Source organism: Scyliorhinus canicula, chromosome 9, assembly GCF_902713615.1.
Source record: "Scyliorhinus canicula chromosome 9, sScyCan1.1, whole genome shotgun sequence".
Taxonomy (NCBI): domain Eukaryota; kingdom Metazoa; phylum Chordata; class Chondrichthyes; order Carcharhiniformes; family Scyliorhinidae; genus Scyliorhinus; species Scyliorhinus canicula.
The window spans coordinates 89,998,842-90,013,827 of record NC_052154.1 but is presented as its reverse complement, the minus strand read 5'-3'; the positions used below and the strand labels follow the sequence as shown (position 1 = coordinate 90,013,827).

General features: G+C 46.0%; 1 protein-coding gene across 1 annotated transcript in view; it reads right to left on the bottom strand.

Annotated features, from left to right (window-relative positions):
• hydin (HYDIN axonemal central pair apparatus protein) overlaps window positions 1-14,986 on the bottom strand; it is a 1,231,368-nt gene that overhangs the window by 618,873 nt on the left and 597,509 nt on the right. The window contains exon 19 of the mRNA XM_038807144.1: window positions 12,078-12,230. Coding sequence (XP_038663072.1) covers window positions 12,078-12,230 — 153 coding nt within the window. The remainder of the gene's footprint in view (window positions 1-12,077; window positions 12,231-14,986) is intronic.

The following is a 14,986-nucleotide window of genomic DNA, read 5'->3' as shown; positions in this document are numbered from 1 at the left end:
ATTTTCACATTCTGCTATTTTGCTTTTGACAGTGCTGACCTTTATTCTGATATTAACACTTACTCTAGCCCAAAGCTTTTGTCTTTATATTATCATTATCACACCCTTTGTTTTCCAAGAAATCTGGGACATCATAAAGTAGGTTGACAAATAACATTCAAATGTGGGCAGCACGGTATCACAGTGGTTAGCACAGTTGTTTCACAGCTCCAGGGTCCTAGGTTCGATTCCCAGCTTGGGTCACTGTCTGTGCTGAGTCTTCATGTTCTCCCCGTGTCTGCGTGGGTTTCCTCCAGGTGCTCCAGCTTCCTCCCACAGTCCAAAGATGTACAGGTTAGGTGGATTAGGCATGCTAAATTGCCCTTAGTGTCCAAAAAAACAAAAATGGTTAGGTGGGGTTACAGGGATACGGTGATGAGGGGATAGAGTGGAGGTTATGGGCTTAGGTAGGGTGCTCTTTCCAAGGGCTGGTGCAGACTCGATGGGCCGAATGGCCTCCTTCTGCACTGTAAATTCTATGATTCAATTCTATGAGTTCAAATACAGCGCAGGACATCACAGAAATAATTCATAGAGTCAGCTCACAGATTGTACAGGGACATCATGCAGTCAAATGACTGACTGCTGAGGAACATAGAATGAGCTCAAAGATAACTCAAGAAATCAGACAGTCAGCTCACAGATAACATAGAGCGATCATAAAATCTTTCATTGATAGCACACAGACATCATAAGAGTCAGCTCACAGCTCAGAGACATCAGAGAGTTAGATCACATATTTCACATGGAAATGATAAGAATAAATTCATACAGACAGATGCCACATGGACATTATGGAGTCAGTTCAATGATTGCTTGAGACATCACAGCGTGAGTTATTCGCATTGAACATCACAGTCTCAGCTCATAGATACTGTACAGACAACAGAGACTGAGCAGAAATTGCAAAGGACATCAATAGAGAGCTCCTCCCAAAATCAAGGAGTGACACAGAAGCAGCTCACCAACATAGACATCAAAGAGTAAGTCACAGAAAGCAGAGGGAATTACAGCTGGCAAGCAGGCATCATAGATTGATGTCCAAGATTGAACAGGGACATCAATAGAGTGAGCTCACAGTTAAATGGATGCACAACACAGCATGAGCTCAGAGACATCATTATAATAAACTCACAGATAGAACAGGGCCATCACAAAATTCACAGACTTCTAGAGACATCATAGAATTAGCACAGACATCAGGGACATTACAGAGTCAATTTACAGAGCTCAGGGACAAAGAGAGGAGAAGGACATCATACTGTCAGATCACAAAAAGCGCAGCGTTAACACACTGTGGGGTGGTAGAGCGGTGAGGGGGGGTGGGGCAAGTGGTGGATCATCTGCTCCTGGTGGGTGCCACTGGTGTCCAGAAAGACAATTGTGCAGTCGTACTCGGACAGGGCTGAGTATTCAGAAACTAGCATATCTACCGGTGGCGGGTTTTGCAGAGGAGGGGCGGAAGGGTGAACACGCAAGGAGCAATGGGGAAGGAAGGCTTACATTAACGCTGCAATGAAATTACAGTGAAAACCCCGAGTTGCCACATTCCGACGCCTGTTCAGGTACACAGAGGGAGAGTGAGAATTCAGAATGTCCAAATTACCAAACAGCACGTCTTTTGGGACTTGTGGGAGGAAACCGGAGCACCCGGAGGAAACCCATGCAGACACGAGGAGAACGTGCAGACTCCGCACAGTGACCCAAGCCGGGAATCGAACCTGGGACCCTAGCGCTGTAAAACCAAAGTGCTAACCATTGTGCTACTGTGCTGCACAGTTTGGGGGAGTATGGGGACATAATGGAAAGTTAAGGGGCCAGAAGGCTTTGCAAGGTGGAGGAGGGGGAGAGAAGTTAAGAGGAGGCAAAGGGTGGGAAGTTGCAGTCCAACAAGTGTAACTGAAACAAACAAACAAGGAGGTGAAAGGGGTAGAACATGAATGAAAAGGAAGGTTGTTGCCAGTATACCACAAGATGAATGGGCCACACGCAGATTTATAAGTGGGAGCTGAAGGTGTGAGCAGGTTGGGAAGGGAGACAATGAGGGCCTCAGTCATCAGGGCAATGGGCAGCAATACGAAAGTCAAAATACCTGGTCTGAGGCTTAGAAAAAGCACCCCTGAGAGGACAAAGGTGTGTTGGCAAAGGTCAGTGCTCAGGAACATTGAGGTGGAAAGCTGTGCATTAATATTGGGGAGTTGCGCCGATTTTCACTTGTCGAGTTGGCAGCAATGAAGGCAGACATGAGCACATAGGTGTTCAGAGATTGGCCCCTCTCGCATATCCATGGCTGGATACCACCATACAGCAATGGAGTGCAACTCCTGCAGCAGCAAAGGCGCTATGTACTGCACTTAGGTCTCGATGGCAACCGCCATTCTACCAGTGTTGACCTCATGCAGTGGCATGCCGACGCAATGATCTCAGACTGAACGCAGGTAGATTCTTCCATTGTACATTGCAATCTGCAGAATGGATCTGAAACCCTGCCTGACATTCCAGTGACTGCCATTACAGCACACCAGAAAGAAAAAAACAGTAAAAATGGGAAAAGAAGAATCCTGGTCCAAACTGGTCTCGTCTACCTTAAAATAAAACACAAGCAAAAACTGGAGAATAAGAAAACTGGTCCGAACTGTTTTATCCTATTGGATCTCCAACATTTGAGTTATGATTGGGTCTACAGGCTCACCATCTGACTGAGACTCCGATGAATCCTAGCCTCCATAAGTCTCCGATTTTCTGGGAGCGGGAGAGAGAGAGAGGCAGCCGGAGTGCAGCTTGGGAATCAGGTAGGTGCTTAAACTTACCCCCAGGTTCCAGCGGCCTTCATTTCCGGGAACGGGAGAGAGAGAGGGAGCCGGAGTGCAGCTTGAGATTCAGGTAGATGCTTAATTTTTACCTGTTTTATTTTTACCTGTATTAAAGTTGGGCAGTTACCTCTTTAAAAACTTACCTTGCGGCCTTCAGATTTTCGGCGGGAGCAGTGGCCAGGGGTCTGTCGGGAAGGTAAGTTTACCTCTTTAAAAACTTGAAAAACTTACCTTAAAGCTTGACATCACAGCAAAGCAGTGACCTGATTAGCTGGAAAGGAAAGTGCTCCAATTAGCAGTAGCTGGGAGAAATTTAACTCTTTGTGTGTTGGTAAGTATTGTGATTGGTAAGTAAAATCTTTATTCCTTTCACTTATTTATTCTTTGATATTCTGGGCGGCATTCTCCCCTACCCGGTGTGACGGAGGGTCCCGGAGTAGGGGAGTGGCGCCAACCACTCAGGAGTCGCGCCTCCCCAAAGGTGGGGAATTCTCCCCACCTTTGGGGGCCAGCCCCGCGCCGGAGCGGTTGCCACCAGAAGACCGGTGCAAAAAACCGGCGCCCCCGGCAGCAGGGCTGGCCGAAAGGCTTTCTCCGGTCCGCGCATGCGCCGGCAGTGACGTCAGCGGCCAGCTGCCGCTGACGTCACTGCCGGCGCATGCGCTATGTGGGGTTGTCTTCCGCTTCCGCCATGGCGGAGGCCGTGGCGGACGCGGAAGAAACTAGTGCAGCCAGGGCACTGGCCCGGACCCTGAGGGGGGGCCCCGATCGCGGGCCAGGCCACCGTGGGGGCACCCCCCGGGGTTCGATCGCCCCCCGCCCCCCCCAGGACCCTGGGGGCCTGCTCGTGCTGCTGAGCCCGCCATTCCAGAGGTGGTTTAAACCTCGGCGGCGGGAGGGGCCTCCAAGCGGCGGGACTTCGGCCCATCCGGGCCGGAGAATCGCCGCAGGGGCCTCTCCGATCGGAGTAGCGAGATTCCTGCCCCCGCCACTTCCCGGGTGGCGGAGAATTTCTGCCACGGCGGGGGCGGGATTTTAGGCGCCCCCAGGCGATTCTCCGACCCTGCTGGGGGTTGGAGAATTTCACCCTATATTTGTGATCAGTTAAGGTAAAATGTAAAAATGGCAGGAGATCCCAGACCCGTGTTATGCTCCTCGTGCTGAATGTGGGAGTTCAGGGATGCGGCCGATGCCCCTGACTCCTTCATGTGCGGGTAGTGTGTCCAGCTGCAGCTCCTCTTAGACCGCATGATGGCTCAGGAGCTGCGGATGGACTCACTTTGGAGCATCCACGATGCTGAGGAGGTCGTAGATAGCACGTTCAGTGAGTTGGTCACACTGCAGATTAGGATTGGTGAGGGAGACAGGGAATGGGTGACCAAAAGGCAGAGAAAGAGCAGGAAGGCAGTGCAGGTGTCCCCTGCGGTCAACTCCCTCCAAAACAGGTATACCATTTTGGATACTGTTGAGGGAGATGACTCACCAAGGGAAGGCAGTAGTAGCCAGGCTCATGGCATCGTGGCTGGCTCTGCTGCACAGAAGGGCGGGAAAAAGACTGGCAGGTCTATAGTCATAGGGGATTCAATTGTAAGGGGAGTAGACAGGCATTTCTGTGGTCAAAAACGAGACTCCGGAATGGTATGTTGCCTCCCGGGTGCAGGGGTCAGGGATGTCTCAGATCGGCTGCAGGACATACTGAAGGGGGAGGGTGAACAGCCAGTTGTCGTGGTGCATATAGGCACCAATGATATAGGTAAAAAACAGGATGAGATACTACAATCAGAATTTAGGGACTTAGGAGATAAGATAAAAAGTAGGACCTCAAAGGTAGTAATCTCAGGATTGCTACCTGTGCCACGAGACAGTCAGAGTATAAATTCAAGAGTAGTCAGAATGAATACGTGGTTTGAGAGATGGTGCAGGAGGGAGGGGTTCAGATTTTTGGGACATTGGAACCGGTTCTGGGGTCAGTGGGACCATTACAAAATGGATGGTCTACACCTGGGCAGCACTGGAACCAATGTCCAAGTGGGTGCTTTTGCTAACACTGTTGGGGAGGTTTTAAACTAATGTGGCAGGGGGGTGGTAACCAGATTTGGAAGTTAGAGGTCAGTAAAGAAGCAGCAACTAAAGCCAGTAAGGTACTAGATAATAAACTCAATGTGACTAAGGGGAAGAGTAGACAGGGAAGAGATGATGAACGCAAAGGGACAGGTGGTCTGAGGTGCATTTGTTTTAATGCAAGAAGTGTAGCAGGTGAGGCAGATGAATTTAGGGCTTGGATTAGTACCTGGGAATATTATGTTATTGGTATTACTGAGACTTGGTTGGGGAAAGAGCAAGACTGGCAACTAAATATCCCAGGGTATAGATGCTTCAGGAGGGATACAGGGGGAGGTAAAAGGGGTGGAGGAGTTGCATTACTGGTCAGAAATGATATCACAGCTGTGATTAAGGAGGGCACAATGGAGGATTCAAGCACTGAGGCAATATGGATAGAGCTAAGAAATAGGAAGGGTGCAGTGACATTGTTGGGACTTTACTACAGGCCTCCCAAAATCGAGCGTGAAGTAGAGGTGCAAATATGTCGACAGATTATAGGGTGGGGGATGGGAGATTTTAACTTCCCCAACATTGAATGGGACTCATGTAGTGTTGGAGGTGTAGATGGAGCAGAATTTTTAAGGAGCATCCAGGAGAGTTTTTTTAGAGCAATATGTAAATAGTCCAACTCGGGAAGGGGCCTTACTGGACCTGGTATTGGGGAATGATCCCGGCCAGGTGGTTGAAGTTTCAGTCGGTGGTAACTTTGGGAATAGTGATCACAATTCTGTAAGTTTTAGAATACTCATCGACAAAGACGAGAGTGGTCCGAAAGGAAGAGTGCTAAATTGGGGAAAGGCCAAGTATAACAAAATTCGGCAGGAGCTAGGGAATATGGATTGGGAGCAGCTGTTTAAGGGTAAATTCACATTTGAAAAGTGGGAGTCTTTTAAGGAAAGGTTGATTAGAGTGCAGGACAGACATGTCCCTGTGAAAATGAGGGATAGAAATGGCAAGATTAGGGAACCATGGATGACGGATGGAATTGTGAGACTAGCTAAAATGAAAAAGGAAGCATACATAAAATCTAGGTGACTTAAAACTGATGAAGCTTTGGAGGAATAAGACCATAAATCATAGGAGTGGAAGTAAGGCCATTCGGCCCATCGAGTCCACTCCGCCATTCAATCATGGCTGATGGGCATTTCAACGCCACCTACCAGCATTCTCCCCGTAGCCCTTAATTCCTCGCGACATCAAGAATTTATCTATCTCTGCCTTGAAGCCATTTAGCGTCCCGGCCTCCACTGCACTCCGCGGCAATGAATTCCACAGGCCCACCACTCTCTGGCTGAAGAAATGTCTCCGCATTTCTGTTCTGAATTTACCCCCTCTAATTTTAAGGCTGTGCCCACGGGTCCTCGTCTCCTCGCCTAACGGAAACAGTTTCTTTGCGTCCACCCTTTCTAAGCCATGTATTATCTTGTAAGTTTCTATTAGATCTCCCCTTAACCTTCTAAACTCCAATGAATACAATCCCAGGATCCTCAGCCGTTCATCATATGTTAGACCCGCCATTCCAGGGATCATCCGTGTGAATCTCCGCTGGACACGCTCCAGTGCCAGTATGTCCTTCCTGAGATGTGGGGCCCAAAACTGGACACAGTACTCCAAATGGGGCCTAACCAGAGCCTTATAAAGGCTCAGTAGCACATCGCTGCTTTTATATTCCAACCCTCTTGAGATAAATGACAACATTGCATTCGCTTTCTTAATCACAGATTCAACCTGCATGTTTACCTTTAGGGAATCCTCGACTAGCACTCCCAGACCCCAGATCCCTATCGGGAAAGTCGGACAAATTTCAAACGTGCAATAAAGAGGGCTAAAAGGGGTCATGAAATATCTTCGGTTAACAGGGCTAAGGAAAATCCCAAAGCCTTTTATTCGTATATTAGGAGCAAGAGGGTAACTAGAGAAAGGATTGGCCCACTCAAAGACAAAAGAGGGAATTTATGCGTGGACTCAGAGGAAATGGGTGAGATTCTTAATGAGTACTTTGCATCGGTATTCACCAAGGAGAGGGACATGACGGACGTTGAGGCTAGGGATGGATGTTTAAATACTCTAGGTCAAGTCGGCATAAGGAAGGGGGAAGTTTTGGGTACTCTAAAAGGCATTAAGGTGGACAAGTCCCCAGGACCGGATGGGATCTATCCCAGGTTACTGAGGGAAGCGAGGGACAAAATAGCTGAGGCCTTAACAGATATCTTTGCAGCATCCTTGAGCACGGGTGAGGTCCCGGAGGACTGGAGAATTGCTAATGTTGTCCCTTTGTTTAAGAAGGGTAGCAGGGATAATCCAGGGAATTATAGACCTGTGAGCTTGACGTCAATGGTCGGCAAACTGTTGGAGAAGATATTGAGGGATATGATCTATTCACATTTGGAAAAAAATAGACTTATCAGTGATCGGCAGCATGGTTTTGTGCAGGGAAGGTCATGTCTTACAAACCTAATAGAATTCTTTGAGGAAGTGACAAAGTTAATTGATGAGGGAAGGGCTGTAGATGTCATAGAGATGGACTTCAGTAAGGCGTTTGATGAAGTTTCCCATGGCAGGTTGATGGAAAAAGTGAAGTTGTATGGGGTTCAGGGTGTACTGGCTAGATGGATAAAGAACTGGCTAAAGAACAGAGAGTAGTGGTGGAAGGGAGTGTCTCAAAATGGAGAAAGGTGACTAGTGGTGTTCCACAGGGATCCGGGCTCGGACCACTGTTGTTTGTGATATAAATAAATGATCTGGACGAAGGTATAGGTGGTCTGATTAGCAAGTTTGCAGATGATACTAAGATTGGTGGAGTTGCAGATAGCGAGGAGGACTGTCAGAGAATACAGCAAAATATAGATAGATTGGAGAGTTGGGCAGAGAAATGGCAGATGGAGTTCAATCCAGGCAAATGCGAGGAGATGCATTTTGGAAGATCTAATTCAAGAGCGGACTATACGGTCAATGGAAGAGTCCTGGGGAAAATTGATGTACAGAGCGATCTGGGAGTTCGTTGGAAAGACGGAGGTTGAGGGGAGACCTGTCAATTACAAGGGGTCATGATTTCAAGGTGAGAGGGGGAAAGTTTAATGGAGATGGGCGTGGAAAGTTTTTTACGCAGAGGGTGGTGGGTGCCTGGAACGCTTTGCCAGCGGAGGTGGTAGTGGCGGGCACAAGAGCATCATTTAAGATGCATCTAGACAGATATATGAATGGGCGGGGAACAGAGGGAAGTAGATCCTTGGAAAATAGGCGACAGGTTTAGATAAAGGATCTGGATCGGCGCAGACTGGGAGGGCAGAATGGCCTGTTCCTGTGCTGTAATTTTCTTTGTTTTGTTTGTTCTTTGATTGTCAGTGACGTTGAATTTTCCTGCCTCTACCTGCTGTGGACCAGAATCAACATCCGACCAATGTCTGGGTCCTCTCCCACTTATTGTGGGTGAGATTGCCCCGCATGAAGATGAATGGCTCGAGTATGATCAGGTGGCACCCAAGGCAGATGATAATGATGCCTGGCTTGTTTGGGGATTGAGTGGAACTGTGCATGGGATAGTGATTTAACATGAGGAGCACTGCACCTCAGACAAGGTGCAAGGTTGAAAAGGTGAGTACTTCATGTATAACCTCAGCCGGTACAAATATCGATCCCATGTTGTTGACCCTGCTCTGTATCGCAAGCCAGCTGTCCAGCCAATTGAGCTGGTTTGCAGCATGAGTCACAATGTCTTCAAAAGATGCATACCTACCATCCCCCACACACACAACCCATGTTTTCCAGCGACAGGAGTGTGGCAGGAATCCTGGAATTGGGTCCCAATTAGCTATTGGGTGAGGAACATCCACCCAATTATAAATTCAATTCATAGCAAACAGAGGGAAACCAGAGATACCAAAGAGTCAGCAAACATACTGCACTCAGACATCACAGCATTAACACACAAATAGCACTGGACATCACAGAATTACCTCACAATTAGCACTGGACATCACAGAATTACCTCACAATTAGCACTGGACGTCACAGAATTACCTCACGAATAACACTGGACATCACAGAATTACCTCACAAATAGCACTGGACATCACAGAATTACATCACAAATAGCACTGGACATCACAGAATTACCTCACAAATAACACTGGACATCACAGAATTACCTCACAAAAAGCACTGGACATCACAGAATTACCTCACAAATAGAACATAGAACAGTACAGCACAGAACAGGCCCTTCGGCCCTCAATGTTGTGCCGAGCCATGATCACCCCACTCAAGCACTGGACATCACAGAATTATGACACAAATAGCACTGGACATCACAGAATTACCTCACAAATAGCACTGGACATCACAGAATTACCTCACAAATAGGACTGGACATTACAGAATTACCTCACAAATAACACTGGACATCACAGAATTCTGACACAAATAACACTGGACATCACAGAATTATGACACAAATAACACTGGACATCACAGAATTATGACACAAATAGCACTGGCCATCACAGAATTACCTCACAAATAGGACTGGACATTACAGAATTACCTCACAAATAACACTGGACATCACAGAATTATGACACAAATAGCACTGGACATCACAGAATTATGACACAAATAGCACTTGGCCATCACAGAATTACCTCACAAATAGGACTGTACATTGCAGAATTACCTCACAAATAGGACTGGACATTGCAGAATTACCTCACAAATAACACTGGACATCACAGAATTATGACACAAATAGCACTCAACATCACAAAATTGCATAAAAATAATAATAATCTATTATTGTCACAAGTAGGCTTGCATTAACATTGCAATGAAATTACTGTGAAAATCCCCTAGTCGCCACTGTCCACACCTATTCTGGTACATGGGAATTGAACCCGTGACCCGGGCGCTAAGAGGCAACAGTGCTAACCACTGTGCTGCCGTTAGCGCTGGACATCACAGAATTATGAAACAAATAGCACTAGACATCACAAAATTACCTCACAAATAACACTGGACATCACAGAATTGCCTCACAAATAGCACTGGACATCACAGAATTACCTCACAAATAGCACTGGACATCACAGAATTATCTCACAAATAACACTGGACATCACAGAATTACCTCACAAATAACACTGGACATCACAGAATTACCTCACAAATAGCACTGGACATCACAGTATTAACACACAAATAGCACTGGATGTCACAGAATTACATCACGAATAACACTGTACATCACAGAATTACCTCAAAAATAGCACTGGACATCACAGAATTACCTCACAAATGTCACTCAACATCACAAAATTGCATCAAAATAATAATAATCTTTATTATTGCTTTAACATTGCGATGAAATTACTGTGAAAATCCCCGAGTCGCCACTGTCCACACCTATTCTGGTACATGGGAATTGAACCCGGGACCCGGGTACAAAGAGGCAATAGTGCTAACCACTGTGCTGCCGATAGCACTGGGCACCACAGAATTTTGTGCCAGGGTCCCAAGTTCGATTCCCGGCTTGGGTCACTGTCTATGTGGAGTCTGCGCGTTCTCCTTGTGTCTGCGTGGGTTTCCTCCAGGTGCTCCGGTTTCCTCCCACAAGTCCCGAAAGACATGGGGCGCGATTCTCCGCTGCCCACGACGGGTCGGAGAATAGCGGGAGGGCCTTCCCGACATTTTTCCCGACCTCCCGCTATTCTCCCCCCCCCCCCCACGGCCGCCCCACGACACGAATTGCTGCTCGCCGTTTTTTTTACGGTGAACAGCGATTGTCCCCTAGCCGATGGGCCGAGTTCCCAGGCCTTTACGGCCGTTTTCACGAACGCAAACACACCTGCTCTCACCGTTCGGTGAAAACGGCCGCAAAGTGCCGTTCCCGACCACCATGGCACCGATTGGCACGGCCCAAGGGTGGCACGGGCCCGCGATCGGTGCCCACCGATCGCGGGCAGCGGGTCCGAAACCCGCGCACTCTTTGTTCATCTGCCGCCCCGCAGGATCAGTCCGCGGGGCGGCTGAGGGGCATGACGGCCCGCGCATGCGCGGGTTTGACGCATATGCGTGATGACGTCATCTGCGCATGCGCGGGTTTTAGCCGTCCAATCCGCGCATGCGCGGCTGACGTCATCGTGCACGTCAGCCGCCGTGACTCTTGGCGCGCGGGCTTAGCGATGGTCGCTAAGCCTGCGATGCCGTGCTTCGCGGGGCCGCGCTGCTAGCCCGGACCGGGGGGGAGAATCGGGTCCCGGGAGGGGGCGCGGAGGCTGCCGTGAAACACAGCCAGTTTCACGGCAGCCTTTACGACTCTCCGCATTTGCGGAGAATCGCGCCCATGCTGTTAGGTAATTTGGACATTCTGATTTCCCCCTCTTTGTACCCAAACAGACGCCGGAATGTGGCGATTCGGGGTTTTTCAACTTCATTGCAGTGTTAATGTAAGCCTACTTGTGACAATAAAGATTATTATTAAAGATTATCAAATAGCACTGGACATCACATAATTACTTTACAAATAGCATTCAACATCACAGAATTACCTCACAAATAGCACTGGACATCACAGGATTAGCCAATGGAAGAAACATTCTCATTTATAAATTGCATGAGTTCAACCAAAAATCTGAGTTCTGGCTTACCATACCAAAACATAATACTGTGCCAGGAAGATCACCAAACAGTTTTCTTAGTGGAATGTTTGTCCACCAAAGATGAAAGTCTTGCCTACCAGCTCTTTATGCATCAGATGAATTGAGTCAACGTCAACTCAGTCCTTAGATTAAAACGACAATAAAAAACTAACCTAAGCAGCACTAAATTAGAAATTTTGAATATAGAAACCACACTGTTGAAAGAGATTTTGTGAATATTTATTAAAGTAATTGATAGAAAATCAAGAACATGCTCTTGTTCTTGTTTTGAAAAAACATAAAAGACAACTAAGAATTTTATTCTATAGGATATGTTGGATGCTGTATAGATCCATCAAGCTATGCAGGGTAAATTTACAAATGGAGAAAGAAGCTGAAGAAATGGCAAATGTTCAATAAATCCCATCTGCAAAGCAATTAGTCATGTTTCCTGAACAAACTTCCTTTTAAATTAGTCCAAACAACTTACCATTTTGGCCGTTACTCTGGCTGGGATAAGTGACTCATTAGACAGGCGGATGGTCTTGGGGACATCAGTCAGAACCTGGATCTTTCCCCAGTCAATACTTGTAGAACTGAGATGGACCACTGGCCCTTCGCCTATGCAAGATATGTGGACTATCTGTTGTTAAAAAAAAAGAATAAATAATGTTTCTAGATAACTACAGAGGTGATGATAAGTGGCTGGCAATGTGTTGATTCAATGATGATAACACATGTATAGTATTATATAGAAGTTACAGCACAGAGACCAGTCATCTGACGAAACTGGTAAATGTTTGTGTTCCACATGTGCCTTCTCCCACCTTACTTCATCTAAACAGCATTGTGTTCTGTTTCCCTCAAAACCTTTTAGCATCTCTACTTTCCTTTCATAACTATCTATGCTAATCGCCTCAGCTACTCTTTGTGGCAATTAATTCCATATTTTTGCCACCTTTGGGTAAAGAAATTTCATAACACAGATCTACATATATTTATATGCCACAGGTGGTGAGTTTCTCTCAAATTGGCTTTGGGCGCGGACAGTGTTGGCAAGACTGCATTTATTGCCGATAAGGGCATAGTGTAGGTTAGATGGCCTTTAGTTTTTTTCCATGTCGGTGCAACATTGAGGGCCGAAGGGCCTGTACTGCGCTGTATCGTTCTATTTATTGCTTATAATTTATCATTTACTACTCAGAGATGGTGGTCATCAAACTTCTTTAGCTGACCAGCAATTATTTTTACAATTGAGTGGCTTTCGGGGACAATTCAAGAAGTCAATCAACCACATAGTGTGAGACTGCAGTCACTGGTCTACCATTTCAGACAGGAACAGCAGGGCCCTGAACAATATTAAAGAAACAGTTGGGCTTTTACATTACTCAGCACATTTTAAGGGCATTTATTCAGATTCCAGTTTACATATTAACAGATTAATTAAAATCAATGTCATGCTTTGCCAAAGTTGAATTACTGCTAAACCTCTATACATTAAATTCAGTGAAGGTAATAGAGCGCAGCAGTATATGAAAGAGAAAGTTAAATGACAAGACTATAACTGAGCTATACTGCATATTTGTGTTTACAGGCAATTGGTTACAGAGAGGATAATAAATCTCAGGTCTTGAATTCCAGCGAGATTAACAGATTACAAATAGTGATGTATTCTGAAAACAATGGATCACACAATGTTACAGTACAGATCACAGTGTCTTACAGAAAGGATAATAATCAGAAACAGTGACAGCAACTGTATGGCAATGAGGATACTAGATCACAGACAGTGAGTTAGAGAAAGCAGAAATTATGATGGTGAGTGACAAAAACAATAACAGTGAGTTACAACAAAGAAAATAGAATACAGGAAATGAAGGAGAGGATAAGAGAGGAAAGTAGCGGGAGAGAGAGGGGAAAGGGAGGTGGAGAATAGGAGAGAGGATGATACAAGATAAGAGTGAAGGAAGGCAGAGAACGGAATGAAACAAAGATGAGAGAAGATATTGTATGCAGTTTTAGGAACTGTTAAAAGTTCTTATATAGAGTGCGTAAATAATATTAAAATTGGTGCACAGAGTATCTCAACAATGAGCCAGAGAATCAATGTACCCTAACATTGTGGCCTGAAACAATGGCACATCAAGCAATCCAGGAGTTGCGGCATTTACAGACAAGATGGAAGACCACCAAGGACAAGGGCGCCAGGCTCAGCAGCAGCCACCACTGGCTGAGCAGCTCAATGTCACCCATTTCTGCTTTTAAAAAAATATTTTCTTATAACTCTACTTAATTTAGAAATTTCAATTATTAAGAAAGGAAATGTTAGGTCAAATGTTGTCAGATAAATATTTTCAGCAAACATTTTGGGCAATTTGTGTGGGAGAAATCCATACTACATTATCCATTTTAGGATTATGAAAAATTTATATAAACAGTTTATCTTATAATTGTGGACATAGACAATTATAATGGAAACATGTGAACACTAAAGTATAGTATTAAGAAGTAATATTACAGGCAGGAATTAACCACAACATTTAATGTTTAAAATTAAGTTAAATATCAACTTATCTAAGGAGATCAGTCAATTTGGAAATAAAAGGAAGAGTGGTAGCTCAGAAGTTTTCTCCACTACCCCAAATAGCAGTCATATCTTGCAATTACAACTCAGCGGGTTTACAGAGGCAATTTCCATTACAAATATCACCACCTGAATTTACGGTGGAAAAGCTGAGTCAGATGTATGGCAAAAATGTAGGAAAAAGAAATAAGGGACAAGGTTTAATGAAAATGTAATAAAGTCCCATTTTGGGTGCATTTAGTGGTGTTTCTTGGCACTTGCAACGGTGAGAACGACCGCGCGATTGAACAGGACTGCTTCATTTTTGGGCCTTTGCAAGAAACATCCCGCCAAGGTCACAATTAAGCTCACTTAGGCGGGCGGCACGGTGGCACAGTGTTTAGCAGTGCTGTCTCACAGAGCCAGAGACCCAGGTATGATTCCAACCTTTGGTGATTGTCTGTGTGGAGTTTGCCCATTCTCCCCGTATCTGCGTGGGTTTTCTGCTGGTGCTCTGATTTCCTCCCACTGTCCAAAAATGCGTAATGCTAAAAATTATCCAAAGGTTAGATGGTTTATGGGGATAGGGTGAGGGAATGGGCCTACGTGGGGTGCTCTTTCGGAGGGTCAGTGCAGACTCGATGGGTCAAATGGCATCCTTCGTGCAGATCATGAGGATTCTAGGATTCTATGATTTTCTGCACTAACGAGCTCAGCCAGTGCAGGAATGTTAAATGGGACTCCGATCTCTAGGGCCCCAACTGCGGCCTCTGGATTTCTCCAAAGCCCCAACGTACCAATTAGGGGGTCATCGAGCTCTGCCACACCCAAGCTCA